This window comes from Oxyura jamaicensis, chromosome 12 (genome assembly GCF_011077185.1).
Source record: "Oxyura jamaicensis isolate SHBP4307 breed ruddy duck chromosome 12, BPBGC_Ojam_1.0, whole genome shotgun sequence".
In the NCBI taxonomy this organism is placed as follows: domain Eukaryota; kingdom Metazoa; phylum Chordata; class Aves; order Anseriformes; family Anatidae; genus Oxyura; species Oxyura jamaicensis.
Genome location: NC_048904.1, coordinates 1,999,424 through 2,022,436, shown reverse-complemented (window position 1 = coordinate 2,022,436; position 23,013 = coordinate 1,999,424). Strand labels below are relative to the sequence as shown.

General features: G+C 44.9%; 1 protein-coding gene across 7 annotated transcripts in view; it reads right to left on the bottom strand.

Moving 5' to 3' along the window:
• Positions 1-22,695, bottom strand: part of BICD2 (BICD cargo adaptor 2) — an 87,070-nt gene extending 64,375 nt beyond the window's left edge. For 5 of the 7 annotated variants that reach the window (XM_035337260.1, XM_035337261.1, XM_035337263.1 and 2 more), the window contains exon 1: positions 22,337-22,695. In XM_035337260.1, the coding sequence (XP_035193151.1) occupies positions 22,337-22,693 (357 nt within the window). In that variant the 5' untranslated portion in view covers positions 22,694-22,695. The remainder of the gene's footprint in view (positions 1-22,336) is intronic. The other 2 variants (XM_035337267.1, XM_035337264.1) reach the window with 2 other exon arrangements.
• Between the last annotated feature and the right edge of the window lie 318 nt (positions 22,696-23,013).

Genomic DNA, 23,013 nt, shown 5'->3' with positions numbered 1-23,013 from the left:
GGGGTTGGTGCTGATGACAGAGATGTTTCCACTCTTGGTTAAACAGTGCCACTTCCATTGCCACTGCTGGTAGCTAGCCATGAGAAGGTGATTTAAGGACAGATGGAACAATTCCCATGTTCCAGTTCACATTAGTGAACGGCCAGAATTAGTCTGGTTTCAGCAGACTGTGGAAGAAAAGGAAAAGTAATGGTAAACTGCTCTTATAACAAGTAAGGCATGGTCCAAGTTTCTACCTGAGAACAACTTGAAAATTGAAAAAAAAACTGAAAAGCCTGTTTATGTATTTCAAGATTTTCAAAAAGAGCTATTTAAAATATGGATTTTTCATACAGAAGCTTCCCAGTTCCATCTAGCCAGATTTAAACTTCACCCAGGTAAGGGGACGAAGTACCTGAGTGTCAGGACTTGCACCACCAGACCTGCTGAGACAAGTGGAAGGCTCCTTGCCTACCAATCTCAGCTATGCCCAGCATCTGAAATCTGGATAAAGAGAATTATCCAAATTGGAAGTAATCTGCGAAGCTCAAAGAGGACCTGTTAACACAGTCTATTCATGACTTCAAAAAAATCTTGAGGAATTATTAAAAAAAAAAAAAGTCTTTAAAAAAATACCCAGTAGCAGGCCTTTGTCAGCAATTCAGCAGCAAGCAACAGGAAAGAGTAAAAACAAAACAAACAAACAAAAAATATTTTCTACAGACTGCAGTTTAGCAATATATGATCATGGGCTATTAAAGAGAATTCCGAATTTAAAACCATGCTAACGGAACTAGAGCCTATTGATCACTTTTGGTATTACCAAAGGTCTGTTTGTTAATGGAAAAGACTATGAGGAAATCTTATGGCTGAACTGGGAAGCACCTCAGAAGAAAATGAAAAAAGTATCTTGGTAGTTAAAAGATGCATCAGAACTTGCAGGATTCAATACAGAAAAACTAGAATTACCAAACTCTACGGAGAACGGTTCAGAGCACGTTAAATACATGCAAAGAGCAATTTAACTACAGTTAGAAATAAAATATAGATCCCTACAACAAGTTTTGAGTGTTTTTGAAAACCTGTTTTAGAAATCCAGAACCACACTCTGAAACCTGAAATGACACTGGTGCTACAGAGGCTCCGACAAAGAGTAATAAAGATGTTGAAACCGTATGATGGATTTACACACAAGAAACTGCGAAAAAAAAATATTACACAGGAAATTTGGAGAACCAAGATTTTTCAGTCTGTTCAAGATTACCAAAGGCAAGGAAACTGGAATAAACTATGTAGTTATTTTATTCTAAATATCCAGACATTCAGAAGTAAAATAAGAAATATATATATATATATATATTATTTTTTTTTTAATTAAATTAAATCCATACATTTTGGAGTCTTCAAAAGCAGATCACACTTAGAGGTCCAGGCATAAGTGGCAGAATACATCTGCTTTTACAGCTAAAATCAAAACAAACATACCTTGTATTTCATGAAAGAATTAATTGCCAGCTAAGGAACTGAATTCACATGATTTCCCCCCCCTCCAGACAAATTCAAAAATAATTACATGTGCTTCATCAGCTCAGGAGATAAGAATCTCATTTTTGCTGCCTTGCTCCATGGGTAATTGTTTCCAACTGTATACTTAGGAATGAAGTGCTATTTATGTAGATGCAGTATGATTGTACATCCACTTTCTAAAGGTGTGCAGAACTCTGTGGTTTGCATGGCAGAAGGTAAATACAGCCAAGATGATAAACACAAAGTCCTGACCACAAATAGCAGATCCCAAATTGCTTGTTAAGCAACAAAAGTCCCAATTGTATACACAAAAACCCCAATAAAAAAGGGAAAGAATGGGCAACATTCAGGCTCTCAATTTTTAAGCAGTAGTAAAGAAATGATTGTAAAATACTTCCTTTTTATTTTTTATCAATATTTTCCTTCCTCTGAATGAATCCAATTTCAATTTCTTCTGCTCATGAGTTCATCACACCCGATTTCGGGCAGGACAGAAGACCGCAGGGGTGCTGAGCCAAGCAGCAGGAAGCACGGAGGAATGTTTACATTCCAAAGCACGTGCTCTCACTGACTTTCATACCAACTAGAAAGAAACAAATGTCATTATCAACTTTTAAAAAAGGCATACAGGAAGCTTCATTTTGGGTTTTGGACATGTGAGGGAATGTCAGTTGTTAGTTGCTGCTAGGACCAACTCAAAGGCCACTCTTCATCAACACTGTTCAGTCAGCTTTTCAGTTTTGTTTGTGTTTTTGTTTTGCAATACAAGGGATGTCTGTTAAAAGATTTTTAACATATCTTCAGCCAGAGGCTGTTCACATGAGTGCAGTCTGCTTTCTGAATACCTGATGCAGATGGTAGCTACTAACCAAAAACTTATTAGAACTAAGTTCACCCGGAACCTATGTGAACACATCTTACTCAAGTTTGAGTTCACTTTTAGTAAGAATATAATGCAGTTTTTGTAGCCATTAATTATCGTTCCAACGTCTCTATAAAGGCTCTGCTGACTAAGCTCACCTGCCCAAGGGGGTTACACATTTGAACCGATCTGCCAGCATCCCAAGAACCACCTCCAAGTCCTACATGCTGGCAAGATTCAACTGTGTAAGGAGCTATCTGCTCCTGGAGCCTGTAGGTACACACACATGCACAGAGCCAAAAAATAGGTCTGACCTCTAGAGCAGTGTTACAGACGTTTGTACATCTGTTCATAAGGAAACCACTGAAAAAAAATCCTCTATGGGATATTTTAGAATATGACAGGATTTCAGTTCCTGTTGCTGGAATTATCACACTGAAATTCCCCAGATGATTTTTCTCTAAGGAATTTCAGTATTAAAACATGAAATGAAAGGAGGCTTTCAGATAGATTTTACAACAGCACATTCATTGATGAATGGGACACCAATCTGTGCCTCAGTTCTTGTCTCCCTCCCTCCTTGTTACTCAACTGCACTTGTTTGCCTCAAAACCTTTTTAAAAGCAAAACCACATTAGGCAAATAAATTTCTGACTGCAGCTTGCACTACGGACACAACAGTTTGCCTAAAGAGAGGCATAAAACCCTAGTGTTAACAGTGATCAAAAGGCAGCCCCCTCCTTTCCCAGAGGGTGAAATTTGTTGCATATCATGTTTATTAATCCAGATCAGCAATCCCCAAAGAGAGGTCAGAAGTTAACCCCTCTCCTCACTGATTTCTGTTGTAGTGGCAGTGCTGTGTCAAATAACAGTAACTAAAGCAACGGTTTTATGTAGCTGGCCTGATTAAAACAAACAAACAAAAAAAAAATCCAACCACACTGCCAGGACTGTTTCCTTCAACATTTGCTTATGCTGTGCATGGCCAGCAGCAGATGAACTCGCTACTGATACAGGCCCAGCTCACACAGCCACAGGAAAAGCCTTCTCCAAAACGCCCCAGCTCCTTGCCATCACAGGAGCAAGGATAAGACTTCAGCGAGGAAAAACTCGCTCCGAGTTTCAAACCAGAAGCAAGAGGAGGAGTTTGGAAGTGATTCACATCCTTCCCCATGCCTCCCATCTGAGATTTCTGAGTAGGATCTATACAGAATAACAGATCAAAAAGTTTGAGAGTGCTCTTGGTAGACAAAGTGTCTGGACCATTGTTACACTGGTGGGTTGGACAGCCGCCCAAACAATAAGCTGTTTTTAGAAAACTGGGGATTCATCCTCTTATGCGGCATGAGGGAGGGATTTAGCCTTAATTTAGCACCATTTAGAAAAGATTACCCTTTAATTGCAATAGGAGCTGGCAGACATGGGCAGCAATGAAAAGCCTTTATCCCGCAAAGCTTTCAATGACCAGCGGCCGTGAGGCAGCACGAAGTGACGAGCCACACTGCCACGGCTGCCTCAGGGCTCCCGGTGACCCCACTGCAGGACAGGGGACCGTGGCTGCTGGCTCCTCTGTGTCGTAAGGGAAGTCCAAAGAAAGACACAAACCCCTCATTCATCAGCATGCAAATCAGGAAGAGCAAATCAGAAATTGTGGTGTCAAGGGGCAGAGAAGCGTGACAACGCACAGGGAGGAGACACGGCCACTTGAGGGGCTCGGACGTAAATAAAGCACGGGGCCGAGACCGGAGCTGGCTGAGCGCAGGGCCCTTGCTGGGAGGGGAGAGACCGTACTGGGCATTTCTTCCGCCTGGGTGTCAGTGCCACCAGGTAAGCAGACCTCAGTTCTCCCTACTGCTCTGCCATTCCCTGGGGCCAGCAGGCAGAGAGGCCTTGGGCTGTGTTTTTGGGCAGCGAGTGCTCTGCTGGAGCAGATGCGCAGCATGCCTGAGGTGTAGAGTTGCCAGATTGCTGCCAAGATCCAGTAGCTTGTAGCCACTCAGGAGCCCATTGCAAATGTCACCTAAATTGGAGCAAACCTAATGCTCTTCCAGAACAGGGTCCAGGAAAATTGAATTCACGTTTAAACATTTTGTTGCAGCAGTGAGGCCTGGCTTACATCTGTAGTCGAACAATGGACTGGAATAATCCCAGTTTAGGCTGGCATAAGAAATCCCAGAGCCTACTGCAGAGTTTAATTCAACTCATTTTTGTTTTTATAAGTTCAATGAAATGTAGTAACTTCTATGTATAGACAAAACTTGAAGCCAAGGTTAAGCCTTCCTCCCTCCCCACTCCTCATGGTGCCTGGTATTTCAGGTAGCCCCAGGGCTGAAAGGTGATGCTGTCTGAGCCATCTGAGCATGCTGGGAGCCTGAGACAGGAGGCTGGGAGCTGGAAAAGAAAGCTGTCAGAAGAACTGCTTAGGAGCCACAAGAGTATGTACTAGTATCACAGGAGAAAGCAGATCTTATATAAGAAGGCAAAGCACTCATGTCTGCTGGGAAAAATGAGAGAAGAGAGAGACACTGAGACAAGATCTCCCTGGTGCTACTGTTGTTCAAGGGAACCAGTGTGGCAGAGACTGCAACTCAATTAAGAAAAAGAAAAGGGATGAGGAACAAAACTAAAGGCAGCAAGAACCAGGAGCTGGAAGAAGAGACAGGAGCCTATAGCTATGAGCCCACATCGCCCTTCCGATATGAATTGGCAGCCAGCTGTCCTCATTCTCTTCATGTGGTAATTGCTTTCAACTTCTCAGCTCATGCCTGTCTCCAAGGTAAAGACCAAAAAGCACGGCCGCTGGCAGCCCTGTGATAACAGTCCTTAAGAATATCACACATTAACCAAACCTAGATAACCAGAATAAGTTAATAATACCTCTCTCTGTCAGAGATACAAGTCTATTCCAGACAGTATCTCAGTCTTAAGTCTTCATATAGGACAGAGAAATCCTAGCTGGGACAAGGAACAGTGCAGTTTTAAACTTACCCAGATATTAGAACTACACTTTGATCTAGTTTTCACACACAGCCAGACCACTTCTGACCTTCTTCCAGCTGCAGCAACAGCTACAGGAGAGAAAATGGATGACCAGCCTCAAGTCTTAGCAAGTAAGCACATACCAGATTGCAGTATCATGGGTTACTTGAAAACAATACCCATCTTGAATAATTGTCATTTACCCAAGGTAACACTAAACTTTTAAAGTTCCCTAAATATTTAAAGTTCCCTTCAACACTAAGTCTAAGTAGACCGGCATTACACTGGACCCTCAGAACATCTAAATACCTTAGAAGAACAAACAATAGGATTTTGACTTTTTTTTTTTTATTATTTTTTTAACGACATATACATTTTGCAGTTATATATTGAGTGTTTGTGTAATTTTATCTAACCGAATACACCACTACAAAGCATCACATTCTTGGCATGCAGATGAAGTCAACTGCTCTACCACTCTCCCCAGGACTGAACAAGGCACTCCCTCGTGTCATGTCTGGTGCAATGGCCTGGATGCTGAAGTTGCTGCCAACAGATGACTAGCATCTAACAACGTTAGATATGCTCAGAGATGTGTTACATGTAGGCGGAGAGCAGGCCTGGAGATAAACCAGACTCCAGATATGCCATCCATGTTTAATGCAGCCACATGCCAGTGACATGGGAGACACTGCGACGTTCACAGTGCCATGGAGTGCATAAAGCTACACCCCTGTGTTCACATCATTTGTTGGTGTAGCACATCTCCATCCACATGCGGCCTATTCTGGGACATGGAAGATATAATTGCTCTAAAGCACACTTTCCCAAACTTCAAAAAGCAAGCAAGAGGTCATAATAAAGAGCAAGTCAGGACTGCAGTAAGTTTTAAAGCCATGTTCTTCGGACTTTTGATTTCTCCTTCTGCCTTTCAGAGTCAAACACGTGGCTCTTCCTAAGGGCACACTCAGTAGCACACTATTTACCCCACCTATTTTTCTTGGATATTGTTACATTTCTTTTCTTTGCATTCACAGCTGCAGCTGCCCTGCTGCTCAATCTCAAAGAAAATTCCTATATAGAACTCATTTGTGAAGCGTAATTAATTCAGAAACAAATTGCCATCTAAACTCAGTATTGAGAGAAGCAGAGAGACTCATTTTGTGCTCAGTGACATATTGGAGCAGTTCAGTTTTATTTTTAAGTCTTCAAGGAATGTTTCTCTGTCTATCCAAGAGTTTATTCCAAATTCAGAGCTGGATTTTGAGCTAACTGAGAAGGAGCACTTTATTTGTTGCATTAGAAATTGTTACTGTTTTCAGGCACATAAAGACCTCACATTTAAGGAAAGTAAGAGGTATTCTAGCCATACTCAAATTCCTCAAATGTAACTTTTCATTACAGTGCTTTTCTGCATACTGAGAAGCAAAAGTAGCAGCAATGTCATGACACTAGATGAGTGAGTCCAGTTGGAAACCATTACAGTTACACTCTGCTACAGTATCAGCTCCCAAGGCAGTATGGAGACTGATCTTAAGACACAACGGGAAGAGTTAATCCCATACTGTAACACTGGAGAGCATTCATGTGCACACAGACACCAAATACTGGCCTGTTCTTGATAGCTCTGGCTAGCTCTTCCATGCAAAATCTAGCTTTAGACCCTTATTGAACCAAGTCATAATGGAACAAAGCTCAGATCTGGACGAGCTCCTCATCTTGTGGAGGCTGTATTCCCTTGCACATCAGTGCTTACTGCAGATTAAGGCCACGCTCTTCATACAAAGCCAAATATTGTGTGCAGTAAGGCAAAGCTAACACGACTAACACAGCGTGGCACCATGTAACAAATAGAGTAGCCCAGGGCACGAGATGTACCTCCATAAAACCATCAATTTCTATGGACACGAGCTTGTCACAGAGGAGAACAAGGACAGCAGGATGAGAAAATACATTCCTTATGAAGCACACATAGAAATACTGTGTCAACTTTAGTACTATTTCAGACCCATTGTGAGTAAGTACAGGACAGTTCTGTTCTGAAAATAAGGCTATATACACAGCTACACTGATGACGGGGAGGCAGAGCACACCACAGGCTGATAAACGCTCTTTGAGGCCGGTTCTCAATCCCCAGAGCAACGACCTTAAAACCAAACAGATGCCCCCACAGGGGCTTCACCAGCCCCAAAGCCTCCCCAGATAAGCCAGACTCCACGAGCTGTCCCCCAGCTGCAGCCCCCGCACGGCAGGGGTATGGAAGGAATTAATACCTTACTGTGTTCACCCAAACCGTAACAATGGCAAGGTCAGAGGGAACATCAGACCAATTTTGACATTAACAGGCTCTGTGTCATGCTAAAAAGGTCCTTTCCCTTCACTCCCAATAACTCATTTATATTTTGGGGCACTTGGCAACACAGGCCAGATTAGAGCAACCAGCTACAAACCAGTACAGAAGCTAACGAAGATCCACCCAACTTTCATTCAAAGCAGATATTAGCAGCACCCTCCCACTGTTACTTTTCTTCTTGTACTCCTGCTGCTTGGTTTATATTTGTTTTCCAGGTCAAACAAACAGGCAATGAGGGATCTTTAGAGAGACCTCTCCTCCTAGTCTCCTTCTGTAAAGGTAATATATATGATCAACCTGATTTATTAGTAAATCCTAATTACTGAGGGGAAGGACAAGGATGTCTCAAACATGAAACTGGCTGGAACACTATGATATCTCAACCCTGACATATATCCATGAAATACAGAACATTTTGACAACAGGATTTCCTCCAAACTGCCAGGTCACGCCTGTGTTCAAGCCCGGCAGCCCTGATGCACAGCCTGCATCCCAGCCCTCAGAGGCACCTCACCTTCCTAAAAATCAGGAAGGAGGAGTCACAAGCTAAGATCCAAACTTCCAGCCTGGTTCTGCTGGACACGGACAGTTCTGGGTACACAGTTTCTCTCCCCAAGTCACCACTATACCCTCCTCCACTGGGGACACAGGAGGACAGGAAAGTACGATCAAACATAGTCAGCATTAATCCAGGATTACTCCAGCAAAATGCATTTTTTCCTACTCCAGAACCCCACAGAAGTTAAACACAGTTTGCAAGGACAGAGGGTAAAATGATGCAGAATGCAGGGCAGGGAGGGGCGGACAATGACACTTCAAAACTCCTGCGAATAAAAGTGACTAGCAGGATCACTGCAAAAAACAAGTGTCAGAATAAACCCATAAAGCCTGCTAAAGGCCAGACGCTGACAGAAGATGACCCATCTCTGCATTCCTTTCCTAAGAGGTAAGGCTGCAAGTGTCACAGCAGTCAGCATTCCTTCGGTCCTCCCAAAATCCAGTCAAACAACTAACATATCTCACATGCCCCGCTTGCTAAAAACTAGATGCAGCTACTTAATCCTTCAGCATGTATTTCATTGCCTAAAAATAAACTGGGGAGGCAGTGGAATCATAAAAATGAGTTCAATCTTTAGAACTGTATCCAAAACTATGGGGTATATTATTAAGCACAATATGTAATTTAAAATATATATATATATATATATATATATATAAAATAGTACAAGAGGCAGAGTAACAGAATCACAGAATAGTTGAGACTGGAAGGGATCCCTGGAGATCATGTAGTCCAACCCTCCCTCCCCCTGCTTAAAGCAGGGGCAGCTACAGCAGGTTGCTCCAGACAGCATCCAGTTGGGTTCAAATGTCTCCAAAGATGGAGACCCCACCACCTCTGAGCCAAGAAAAGAAACTTAGAAAATAAGTTAAGCATGGCACGTTGGGTTTGTGGTTAATTATGTATGTGCTTTGGTTCAGTCTTTAGTTTTTATGGACTGTTCTGTAGCAACACAAATACACTAGAGGCTGGAGCTAAACAACTCCATAGCTGGAATTATTCCAAGTGACTCAAACGTGCTCTTAAAATATTTCTATGATTACTGAAGGATCTTAGAACAAGACTTCATTGTAACTGGGTGGCGGCAGGGGGGGTGTTTTCAAACACCCCCACTCCCCAAACACCACTCTAATTTAGCCAGCTAAGTGCAAGCAGTCTCATTTCCCAGGGCTTAGTTTGGATATTTTGGCTTCAGCCCACCTTTAAATAGCTTCCTGACCTGGACTCTCTATAAAGAACATAGGCTGCACTCATGCAAAAAGCACTAATTACCCTTAAAAGAAGAAACTACAAAAATAGCTGCCTTGTATTTCACCTCTTGTGTCTGAGTCAAATGTGACTGAAATGAAGCCAGGGGCAAAGCTGCAGGTGTCAAGCAGATGTCATACTCGAAATCCTCGCGCACACACACATTCCTACCACGGATTTCTTCTAAGCATGTCCTGAGCCCTTTCCACCCATCCTAGCCCACAGCCGTTGCACGGTGAACCTCACGTATCCTGCCCAAAAGGTGCCTGCCTGCTGCTGTGTGGAACAGCCCCTGCACCGCTGGCACGGCACCCAGCATGCCACCCCTGAGGAACCACCCCGCAAACACATACGCTCAAGCATCAAGTGATCTATGTGCAAATCTGCTGTAAGGTCAGAGCCAGCAGGCCACCGCTGACAAACTCACCTGTCCTGCACAGATAAACTTCCATTTGAAGTTGGCTAGTAGAGTTAGTTGCCAGACACGAGTGCTCTGCCTAGAGGTTACTTACCCTGGGAACATCACCACCCCTACCCACGGTCACCGTGCCCTACACACAGCAGCCTGGGACAGGCTCACCTCTTCCTTCTAACCCAGCCGTGTATATAGTTGTACATGTGGCAGTGCTGTAACGTTAACACAGCGCATACAGAAGTGACAGTGTAATGGTTGCTTTTATATATGTAGGCACATGCACAAATATGTACGTACACACATTTATACACACACCAATGAATACAGCAGTTACACACCGCAATGCCTAATGTTTTAAGAAAAGTATGACAGGTTTGTAACAGAGTAGTAACACTAAATTTCAAATAAAACTCCTAGTATTTTATATTTTATTCTAAGCTTTTGAAGACCTCTCAATAGAAATCCTTCATGAGTAAAGAAAGGAGAAACTTTAGGTTATATAAAGTACTCTGCTCTCCAACTTCAGTGATTTCATAATCAAAAATAGTGGAAAAAAAACACAAATCCAACCCCCGGTGGGGTTAGAAGGGAACATATGACCTAAGAGGCAGGAGGATGGATTTGGCTGGAGCCTGCTGAGCCAAGCAGCTGCAGTTTCTCTTGGTACCGGGTGGGAGTACGGAGCATCAACAGAGCTACCTGCCACCCACCCAGGGTCCAGCTCAGGTCCTCCCCAGCCTCAGAGGCTCCCTTTCCATTCCAGTCCGTTAAGGCCGTGGCTCTTTCACACACACTACATGTAGTGTAAAAAGATTTCTTAATGCAATTCAGCAGGGTCACATGAAATTAGCCAAGCTCATCCATTTGGTATGTAATTGCCTGCACTGCACCACAAGTGTGAGAGAAAGGGCTCATCCTGTGGACTGTTTTTAAGGGAGTTTTATCAAGAACTGATTAAGTACATAAGTTTCACTTGAAAATAACTTTTGGAATTTCAGGGTGTACTTCCTTTCTCACAAGGGTAAAAAGAATTAGAAATTTAATCTCTAAACAGAACTAAAGGAATGATTTGTAATCCAAGATTAGTCTCTAGTAGTAATGCATAAAATCTAAAATCCATTTCCTTCAGCTTACTTTCTTACAAATTTAATGAGGAAAACATCCTTAACAGACTCACTGACACAGTAAGGAAACTTGTGATGCTGTAAACTGAGCGTATAAGAGGTCAGTTTAAAAAAAAACAAAAACAAACAAAAAAAAGGCAAAAAAAAAAACAAAACACAACTAAGCTTGCTCTTTCAAAAAGCAAACAAGATATTCCAATGCCACAAAGTTTTTAGCCGTTTACAAAAAGAGAGAGTTCACCACCCTTCCACTGCTTCAAACTTATTTAAAACAGCTGTGCTCACAGAACAGCCATCCCCATTTCCTGCCCATTAAAACACTCCCAACCCATTTAAAATAAATGGAGGGAGAAAAACAAGACAAAAATCTGATGCTGCAACTGCAGAATGAAATCCAAGCATTTCCGAGGGCGTCTCGCGACTTCCAGGTTGCAACGTGCTGGCTCTCCCACCAAACATCGAGGCACAACTCCAAGGAAATGCTAGCACATGATTTCCCTCTTGTCAGGGAAGAAAGGTCATTGCTGTCCTGGTCATTAGATTTCAGGGTCCGTCTGCGTTCCCATTAAACCTCCCATTTGGTAAGTAATTAGAGCACAACACAGGCTATACTTTTTTGCTGTTTTTAGAAAAGTTGCTACAGAGGCTCTTTGAAAGCACGAGCCTTAACTCACATTAAACTCAAAGCAGCTCCAGAGTTAAGGGCATGATTTGGTGTATGCATTTATGTTAAGAGGTGAGCAGTACAAACATCTGCACAAGGTTAGATGCTCAGTTAACACTTCATACATGTGAGTCCAAATCTGTATGAGGAGTATCAGAGGTCTTAAAGTATTTGGCATTTAAAACCCAGCTACCGGAGTCATGGAATTTTTGCTATTCCAAAGAGAAGGCAAAATGCTGGGGCAGTTCAGGGATTTCCTAGCCTTTGTCATTGTACAAAAGAAACAAATCGACCTAATTCTCAATTTCTCCTGCCTCTACCCTCAGCTCCGAAAGACTGCAGGCATACTTATACATATATATATACATATATATATATATATGTAGGCAAGATATGTATACATATATATATATGTAGGCATATATATATATATATATATATATTAAGGCAAGATTCCTGATGTCTTGGCATTTAACTCCAACAATACTGCAAATATATACTCAGTGCACAAAGCCAAGATTTCGCCTATTTAGGCCACAGCAGCAGCTTTCTCTCTTCTTGAATAGGTCTCCAATAAGAGTTAGGGCACAGATTTCCTCTGTGCATCCAGTGCAAGTCCAGCACATGGGAGAAGAGAGACCTTGAATGCTTTAAGTCATTCTCACTTCCGTGAGCTTTTCAGGCAACACTGTCATAACTCACATATGAGTCAGTCACATCAGAATGGTCTCTAACCCCACTGAGCTCCCACAGGCTCTTGTCACAAGTGAATAATCATATATGAGAAATATATTATTAATTAGGAAAAGTAAATTACAATTTTTCCCTCTTCAGCTCTATGCAAGCTTTGCAGTGGACGGGAGGGGACAAATGCATTCCTGCACACCCAAAACAGCTCTGAACACCAAAGCGCTAAGAAGAACACAACCATTATCTCCTAGTGTAAGCAGACTGAAAAAGTTATGTGATGTTTGCTAAACTGATCGTGGATTGAATCAATGACATAGAAACCCAAGAAGTATAGAAGCATTAAGGTTGGAAAAGACCTCCAAGATGATCTGGTCCAACCGAAGTTTATATTTAAAAGAAAAATCTTATTAAAAATATGGAAGGAAAGAAATTGTGATGCAAAACTAAAAATAAATCCAATGTAATGCTCCAAATTGCAATCCACTTCACCTGCCTTCTTTTTCTCATCAGAAAAGGAAGACCACAAGCAGTACTGAATAAACCTGCCTTAGCAAGGGGATATTCCAATTTAACAAACTGTTGGGGTTTTCATGCACTTGGAGTTAACTCATTTGCACTATTTAAATGCAGATTTAGTGTAGCTATACAGCATGCTAAAGACCCCACTTCCACACTAGACTTACTTGTTACGTACACAGAAGACAGATTTTTACATGACAGGATCTCATTCATCTTGAAAGCCAGCCAGCCATTCAAATTTAAAAACAACCATTCATATTGTTATGAAAGACCAGAGAGCTGGCTGACAAAAGCTAGAGCAGTCAGATTTATTTAAGATTACAAAGCTTATCATTCCATTGTAACTGGGAAAAAAGAAAATCAGGGTCTTTTTCTGCAGGACAAGGCCAGGACAAAGCCTCCTTAAAGTACTGACGCCGCAGAGGGTGGACAAAGGCTTGCATTTTCTTACACATTTCGTCACACTAAATATGTCGCTGTATTCAAAATGCAAATGCTTTTTTAAAACCCTCTGCCTACCACTGCCACTGTAAAATGCGGGAGAATATATCCCAGTACTGTCGAGTGACAGAATGAAAACCATTACCGAGTGTGTAAAATAGACTTTTGCAATGAGAAATGCCGAAGACTGAAGCCACAAATGCTGGAAGAAGACAAAAGAACCACAAAGAAGAACAGGTATTTGAGGAAGGGAGAAAAATGACACCTCTTGTTGTAGGTCAAGCCGCACTGTTATTGACATTACCGCTGTCAAACTACGTACATTTCTATATGTCTGAAGGAGACAAGAAAATCTGACCTGAAAATGAAGAAATCAGTTCCCATTCCGAACTCCAAGAGAGTTGATTTGTGTTTAAAAAAAAAAAAAAAATTACCTGATTTTTAAACAGTGAAGAAAGTTTGTGTTTAACCATTTATTGGTTAAAAATCAAATACTTGATAAAAGTGTCACCAGAATGAGCCAAGGGGAAGTGCTTACATAGCTGCTGAACACAGTGAATCAAAGACATATCAGACTGGACCCTTATTCACACAGACACAAGCTTCAGAAAGTTACTGGATTAAACTGTGCCATGGAAAAGTTTAAATCATGAACGCTGCTGAATGGTTCCATCTAAATCAGAGATCAACATTTATTTAGGAAAGTAAGTTTTGGCAAAATGATCTTTCTTCTTTTGACAGAACGTCTCAAAGCTGAGGACACATGCTACATGACTATTTTTTCTGCTCACAGACTCTTGAGAACAGTCGTATTCACCCTACAATAGCTGATTCCTATTTCAAAGGCCAGAATGCCCTCTCCAAATGAAATCAGAGCAAACAAACCACAAAATAATCACATACTGCCTGCCCCAAAAATGTGTTCTTTCAGCTTCCTTCCCACCACCCCTGTGCCACGAGGTCCCATTTATGCACCGGCAGGGCACCCAGGCAGGCTGTGATGGGGCCACCCCTCTCCCCGCACACCCGCAGCCCTGCACGCAGGGAGCCTGGCAAAATCCCTGCGGGGCTGGGAACACGCGGTCCCCTTCTGCATGCGGCACAGCAAGCTCCCAACGAACGTCTTCCCTCGAGCATCTGAAAAATAAAAAGGGGGTTTGACCCCAAAAGGGGACTGTTGATGTAACTAAGGCTGCACATAGCAAGTAACTAAACCTGGTTTGGGCAGGCTGGAGGGCAGTTAAAACGTAAGCTCATTCATCCACTAAGCCACTTCTTTGCTTAGGAACCAGTGCTAGACTACATGGCCAGTTCTGTTCAGCACTGGACGCAGGGAGGCTTCCGACTGAATTTACAGCCTTAATACTTCACTGCCTGCAGCGCAGCGCTCAGCTGCACCGCTTCACAGGCTCGCTAAGATCCAAGCTGCACGTTGGCAGCAATTAAGGGGTAAAAACAAAGATTAAGGAGACAAAGGACTGCCGCGTACCAGCGGGGCGGGCCGTACCGCCTGCTGCAGCACCCCGCCAGACATGCCAGTCATTTCTGCGGGAGCTACACAGGCCCTAATATGGCACGGCTGCTCCCATCCCAAGTGCCAAACATGGCCCTGGGACTGCAGGGAAACCTATTCCTGACTAGTCTTGGGTCAAAATTGCCAGTTCGGCCCACATCTGCTCCAGCCGCGTGGTTTTCTTGGTCAAGGACCTTCTGGGCACTCCCCCAAGCCTGCCTCGGCCTGCTTTGGCCTGCCTGCTGACAAGGCCAGGGACAGAGGGCTTTTGGTCCTGTTGGAGGGCTTTTGGTCCTGTTGGGCCAGGGACGGAGGACTTTTGGTCCTGCCACCACCCACAGCACAAGCCTGGGACAACCTGGGGACAGAGGTGGCATCTGCTGCATGAGGCACAACCAGCCAGTGTAGGGAGAAGAGTCAGGGAGAAAGGAGCAGAGGGAAGGCACAAGATGGAGAGAAGGAAGAAAAGGGCCGGAGAAAAGGAAAAAATAATGAAGAGGCACCATTCTGCAGTTTCTCCACTTAAAACCAGCTATTCTCCAAAATGGAGGCTCCTACGTTCATTTGGATGGCAAAGTTTATTTATGTCACTTCCCTCTGCTAAGGCTTTGTGGATCATATTTCAAACCCATGTTGTATTCCTCTGTTGCTCAGTTACAGATCCGAACAAACCATTCTCTGCAGTCTGCCAAAAGCAGAGAAAGAAAGCGAATGAATGCCTGGAGGATGAATCACCCCCTGGAAGTCATCTTATGGCCCCACACTGCTACAGATTAGTCACCACCTCACATACAGTAGAGTGAAAGAGGAAATGGTGAATCCATTAACTCCAGGGCAGCACACAGCCCTGCTAACTGCTGTTCCCACCCCCTTGCCCCACTCCTAGGAAAAACAGGCACCCCTCCAAATCATTAGAATTTTCTTTCAGGTTTGAAAAAATATGTTCCTAAATTTAAAGGGATATATTGGGTATTAATAACCCTGAAACTACTGAGTTTGTTCCAGCAGTTTTTGAATCTGCAGGCAAGAATTGTGATTTGAAACGTGTGAACTGCAGGGATCACCACAGCAGAGTCCAAAGAATACCCCTGCGCAGCCAGACGCTGAGACTTTCAGTTTAGGGGCTGGATGTCTGACGCAGCAGGGGCCACACAAACTTCCACCCCCACGAATGGGATGTGCAGGGACACAGCAGGCACGCATGCAGTGGTGCCCACCAGAACCCCTCCAGCTTCATTCAAGACCTCAGCAAAACCGCTTGGAAGAAATCTGCCCCTACAGCACCTGGGCAGAAGAGCTGCCAGCATGCGGTAGTTAACACAGCATTCCTCCGGCCAAAGCTGTTTGCATCTCGCTGTACAGGGAGGTGCCCCTGTCTTCATGCTCCCTGGAGCACCCAGCAGCCCCATCCCTCAGCCCACCACCCCAAATCTGCAGTCTGAGCTCTGAAGTGCCCTTATGTGGAACTGCACGCCAATGGATGCCACATTTGAGTATCTAGTAGGAACAGCCTCTCTGGGTAAAGACAAAAAGTGCTGCAAGAGGGACCCATGAGCACCTTGCAGGTACGGGTCTTGCTATTCAGGCAGCAGCGTCACAGTCGAGCTCAGCATAAGACCAGCTGCAGGTGCTCCTCTCCATCTACTTGCTGCTGCTGTAACCCAGTGTCAGTGCTGTTGTACCTGCAAAACCACTTGCAGCACACGGGCACCCAAATCAGGGAACTGACCTAATCCGAAAGCAAAAGAAACCTGCTAACAAAAACAGAAAAAGGGAAAATTGCCTCTGTTCCAGAGCACATATCACTGCATCCGCCCCACCAGCACAGCCAACACCAGGCACTGCCATGCTTCCAGGGAAAAGATACGCAGCAGATGGCACTGCAGCTGCCAAACTTTTGTTTCATGAAACCTTGAATTTAATCAAATGTAGAAAATTCAAAACAAACTAATGTTTGTTGGATGCTCAGGGACAGCACTCATTCCTGGCCAAGGCACAGATGAGCATCAAAAAAATAAAAATAAAAATGAAACAGCACAGTTCAAGTCCCAGCTCCCAGCTGAGACTACAGAAACTTAAGGAAAACCACTACTTCTGAATTTTTTTTAAAAAAATACTCTAACCAGGACAGCCACCCAGAGGTCTTAACTATTCTACCCAATATTTATTGATGTTCTATTAAATAGTATGAAGTGCATTTTATAGGAAAAAGCACAAGAAGAAAATCAGGCATCTCTATGAGGAAATCATCACTTCACTTGTAGAATAACAATCTTTTTGACTTTTAACAAGGCAAATGAAGCAGCATTGGCAAAGAAAATGAGGTTAAAAACATGAAGACTTACAGGTTACTATTTCCAGTACAGCAGGTAAAACTGGAATGTTTAACTGTTCAGGTTTGTTTTCACAAAAATACAGATATGCAAGAAAGGTAGCTTTTCCAAAACACAGTAGCAGGTGTCCAGCTGCTCCAGATGTCAGATTAAATTACAGGTGGCTGTATTCCTAATGTAATCCAATCATAATTTATCAAAATATAAGTATTTTAGTTTCCTTGGGGGCTGCTGACCCCACCACAGGTTTGTCCTACTTCAGACCAGAGACATCAATTCCATCCTCTCCTTACATTTCAAGCATGGCAGGTGTTAGAGTCTGTCCAAGTAATAACCACCATTAAATCCGTAAGAGAAGTTCACAGAAGTCTAAGTATTTTCTATCAGTATGTGCAAAACTGATCAGTTCCCCAACAACTTGTAGATGTCCTTTTTTTATTCTACATTTACATATGTACAACCAGAATCAACTCCAGTCTAACGAGGTCTATCTGGGAAACCAAACCAAACCAGCACATACTTCCCTTATTTTACACACTAACTCCTTTGATTTATCAGTGGTAGATGGCTGGGTGCAATGTCAAATGCCATTAGGGTCCTTCCCTTTCAACAGGAATCGAAGTGACCTCTGAATATTTGTCAGGAGGAGGATGCAGACGTGTACCTAAGGCCTTAGGGGTATTACTACCGAACATCATTGTCTACCGTGGAAAGACCTGGTGTCAAGCAAGTGCTCAACTACGGGCACAGAGGATTTAATCCCTGTCCACCACTGGTTTGTTATGTGACTTTAACCTAGCCATTTCTTTCCTCTGCCCTTATGTTCCATCACACAAAATGAGCATAGCAATACAGCAGCACAATAGGTAAAATGCTTTGAAAGTAAAATCCAATAACGAGCTTTTATGTCAATAAGGTATTCAGCATTTTTTCCCAACAGGAAAGGGCATGATTTCTTCTCCCCTTTTGAATATACACAGTTCAAATGTTAAAGCAGTCCTGTGTCCAATTAACTGTTACATAGGTAAGTGAATTAACCAAAGCCAAACTTCCCTCCGTGATCATTTGAGCAGTAAATGCAAATAAGAAGCACCAATACTTCAGCCTGGGCACGTATCACCTCACTAGTAGAATACACCCCGCTTTATCTTAATGAGAAATGAGGCAGCTCAAGGTTTCACTTGAAAGCTGCCTGAGAGAAACATTCAGGTCTATCCAGGAGCCCTCTACAGTGGGTTTGTGTCGTGCAGTGAAGTCAGTACACAGTCCTGGAAGGCAAGAACAGAACCAAGAGCCGCTGCCACCCTACAGAGAACCGAACAGTCATGTACAGCTCACTGCTTTCTCTCCTGGCATTCCGCAGTCACCTCAAATAACTTTTCATGTTAACTGAAGATTTGGTTAACACTTTCCCTTTGTTTTCCCCTCCCACAAAAATAATTAAAATGTAAAATTATTTGGCATACTCTTCTGAACGTTTGCAGTGCCTTTGTGTTGGCTTGCCTGTCACAGGCACACCTGGACACTCGAACAGCTACACAACACCCTTACCATGCACCTGCTTCTGTTACTAGGTGCATTTGATGCTCTCAAGAGCACAACTTCAAGACACCACATGAAAAGGAAAAAAGTGTAAGGGAAACAAAAACCAACCAAACAAAAAGGCAGGCTATATTTTGATGAAGCCCAAATAATATCAGAGAGAACAACAGGACACTAGTTTTATTGCTGCTCTTCTTTCATTTGTAAGCTTTGCCACCCACCCCCTCTCCCTGAGAGCACAAAGGAGGCCTTGTCATTAGCTGTGATGTACTGACACCTGCTCTTAGGATTTAAGGACAGCCACAGTCTACTTGCACACTTCCACATTATTACAGAAATAAATAATTCATAATATAATCGTGCCCCTGCTTTCTGAAGATTTAAATGCAAGTCCACCACCACCACAACCTACACATCTAATCTGAAAGTAGCTTTGGACAGCAGCCAGTTTCATATCTAACCCTACAGTTAGCCATAAATCTAACTGACATCTCAAAAGCAACTCAGAAGTACTGAACGAAGCAGATAATGCCTCTTCGAAGCTAGCCTTCCCAGCCACATTCTGCTACAGGATGCCAAGAGCTGAATCCCCACACCAAGCACCGATCCTGCGCACCTTCCCCGTCAGCGGGGAAATCTTGGCTGGGGCAGGTAGGCAGCCCTAGCGTTTGTACAATTAGCGCCAGCACAAAGGCTCACAGGATGCCTTCCAAGCTGAACACAGCCTGCAGAAACAACTCTTTGTTGCTTCATCTCCTAGTGGGGAGAAAATGATGATCAAAACCATAGGCATACAATGTGATGTAGTATTTCACTGGAAGCCAGCATCCGATCTATCTGAACTGGGAAATGTATTTTTAACCTGTAACATTTAATAAGATTTGATATTAATTTCATTTTACAAAGGTAAGGGTGGGACCGAAATAGCCAGTAAGCATACCTGGGAAGACAGTTTGCACTTTTCTAGATATCTCAAATGAAAATTGTAGAAGAAACACAGCACAAATTACCCTGAGAGGGGTAATATGAGATATAAGCCAGCATGTGAATAGATAAAAGGACAAATACGCTCTCCGAGGACCCCAACTAAAGAGAGTTTTGTGCGAAGCCTCTGTGCAAGGAGAGGACAGCTCCCCAGTTTTATCACGATGATCTGAACTGCAAATACCATATGTACAAAACTATCTTTGCAAAGTGGGGTACAGCAATAAGGATGCCATGTGCACTTACCAAAGAGATAAAACTGGGGAGTTACGGCTAGGAAGTTCTGCCACAATCAGGCAGGGGGGGAGAACCTGGCCAGAAAGCTGTGCAAGATCTGACAACCACAGCCGAAAAGCCTGTACTTTCAACAAGCTATGTTATAAAGTTGCCAAGCCCAGAGCTCATTTACCTAAGGTATGAACAGAGCCACGATACGGGATGCTTCATAATATTAAACAAATCAAAGTATATACAAATTTACAACAGCCAGCAGGACAGGAAACTTTGACAGCACTCGGCATAACATGGTCTTGTGCTATCCAGGTCTCTAGATGCAGTGGGGGAACAGAACAGGAATTTAAGAGACTGGGATTCTTTTTTAAAGGCTGCATGAAGTCATGGTAAGAAGGGACAGAAAGCAACCCTTTTCCAGTCAGGCACCCCACCAGCAATTCTCCTGCCTTCCCCAGGAGCAACCTCGTGTAACCCAAGGTGAAAGCCCTTCGAATTGGAGCTTGCTCTGCAGCAAGCCTCATGTGCAAGGCACCTCTAAACATGCCTGGGAAAAGCAAGACATTGCATAAACAGCAAAGAAGATAAACTCCTCCTCTGAGAACATGCCTCATGCATCTGCTAAAGGTTTACAAGATCTAATGAAGACCAGATTCCTCCGCAGCATCACAAGAGAGCTAGAGGAACAATGTTTTTTCCCTGTGTAGGATGACTAGCAGAGTCCTCAAACTGTTCCCAGAATTGTTTGCCTCCCAGGTTTTGACTTAATTACAACAGGACATGCACACACAAAGCAAATCCTCCAGAATATTAAAAACAAAAAGGGATGAATCATTGCTGATCCTGACATTTTCTTTTTTCTTTTTTTTTTTCCCCCCCCCGAATCTCTCTTACGAGCCTCTGAAATGCTGTAGCCCTAAAAGAACAAAACCAAGTTGTCTTCAAGCCTTTTCCCACCTGAAAGACTACACACACAACGCCATGCAGGCACAGCATGTCCCAACCACAGTGAAGTGCCACCTGTGGCTGGGACAACCCGGCTTCCACGTGCGGGTCAGGTGCTGGCTTGCTGGATGAGGCTGGACCCGTCCATTCACCTCTCTCCCAGAGCCCCATCTCCCCATCCCACCTACCAACGGGCTTGCTGATTCCTCCCTCCCTTTAGCACAACCCCATCACTCTCTCCTCCTTTCCAAGGCTGTTTCTAGTACCCTGGTCTCCCAGGTGGCACGGCCGCTTCCCAGCGGTGGTCACGCCAACACGCTGGGCACCCTGACACTCGGACAGTCGGAACTGAGCTGCTTTCAAGTGGCTTTGGCGACAGCGGTCCCTCAGTTCTGCCTACATTTGGTTAACAAGTTTATAGCTATTTAATGCAAACTAATTAACCTCTGCTTATGCTTGTTTAACATAATAAAAGCAAAATAAAGCCCCATTTAGAAGACCAAAAGACACACAGGATGCAGGAAGTGAGGGCGTTCACAAGTTCAGCTGAATTTGTACAAATCCGTTTGTATTTACTTCCCCTTTGAAATACTGTATGGCAGTGTTACATCCATTTCCATCTGACATGAGCTAAACCAAGGACCAAGAGGACATCGGTTGCACCGGTCAAATAAATCCACATGCATTTACATCTCAGGCTATATCAGATCTTTTGCAAACAAGGCGAGGCCTAAGTCAACTCAAAAGCAGCATACGGTTTGCCTGCATAGAAGCAGTCACCAAAATAGCCAAGAGCTTAGGCAGACAAACGTGTTCCCATGGGACTCAGTGCACAGTAGATCGGCAGGACATCAGCTACCCTCACAAGGAGAGGTAACCATGTGTCTACTTGTTCTGACATGGCAGTGCCACTCTGTGCAAGGACTCTTCCTACAGCGGTGCATTTCTGATCTAGACCTGAAGGTCTTGCGTAAGGAAAACGCAGGCATCAGTTGACCAGGTAAAACACAGCACCTCTTCTGACAGAGCTTACTTCATTGCAAGGATGGCCACACTCAGGTGGCCACACTTGGCCACCCAAAGCAGGCAGGGGGCTCCCCTATTGCTGCAGCCCCAGGGCTGGCCCACCACCAGCTCCTAGGCCAGAAAACACACCCTGCGAGGGGCAGCGAAGCCTTTTCTTTCCGAGTCAGCCTTCTGACCTCGACGGCGAAGGCCTGGTGCTGGGCACCCCGTCATTTTTGGAAGCTAGGCATCCTGCCCTCGCCGTCCCCATGCCCCCCAGCTCCCGAACCTGCTGCTCCCCGACCCCACAGCCGGCGCCCACTTCGCTCCCGCAGCAACCCCGGGTCCCCGCCCGGTGTCCCCCGGTGCCCCCCCGCCCCGGGGAGCCTCCCCCGTGCCCGGAGCCGCGCCCCCGTCGCCCACCTCCTTGAGCTGCTCCATCTCGGCGCGGATGGTCTCGTACTCGAGCTCCAGCTCCTCGTACTGCTGCTTCAGCTGCTGCTTCTCCTCCAGCACGGCCAGCCCGTACTCGGCCGCCTGGATCTTCTCGCGGGTGGTCTCGCCCAGCTCCTGGCAGAGCCGCTTCACCTCGCTGCGCAGCCACTCGGGCTCCGACTCCATCACCAGCCGCCCGTACTCCTCCTCCTCCTCCGCGCCCAGCGACATGTCGGCTCCCCGCGACATGTCGGCAGCCGCCGGCGGCGAACGACTCCCCGCTCCTAGCAGCCGCGGCCCGGCATGCCCCCCCCCGCCGCCAGCAGAGCCCCCCCGGGCGGCCATCCAGGGGCGAGCCGCCCCCTGCCCCCTGCCCAGCCCCGCGCCGCCCCGCTCCGCGCCGCGCCGCGCCGCCAGCCCGGCCCCGAGCGCCCAGCGCAGTGAAATCATTCAAAAGGCACGGCCGGGCCGGCGCCCCGCGGCACGCTGGGGCTTGGAGTCCCCGCCCGCCGCCCGCCCCGCGGGGAGCGCCGCCCGCAGGACTACAGCCCCCACAGTGCACCGCGCGGGGCGGCGGCCGCCCCTCCCACACACACGGTGTCCTCAGGGAGCAGAGCAGCCCCTGGCGGGCGCGGGGAGGCAGAGCCCGGGGAGCTCCGGGGACC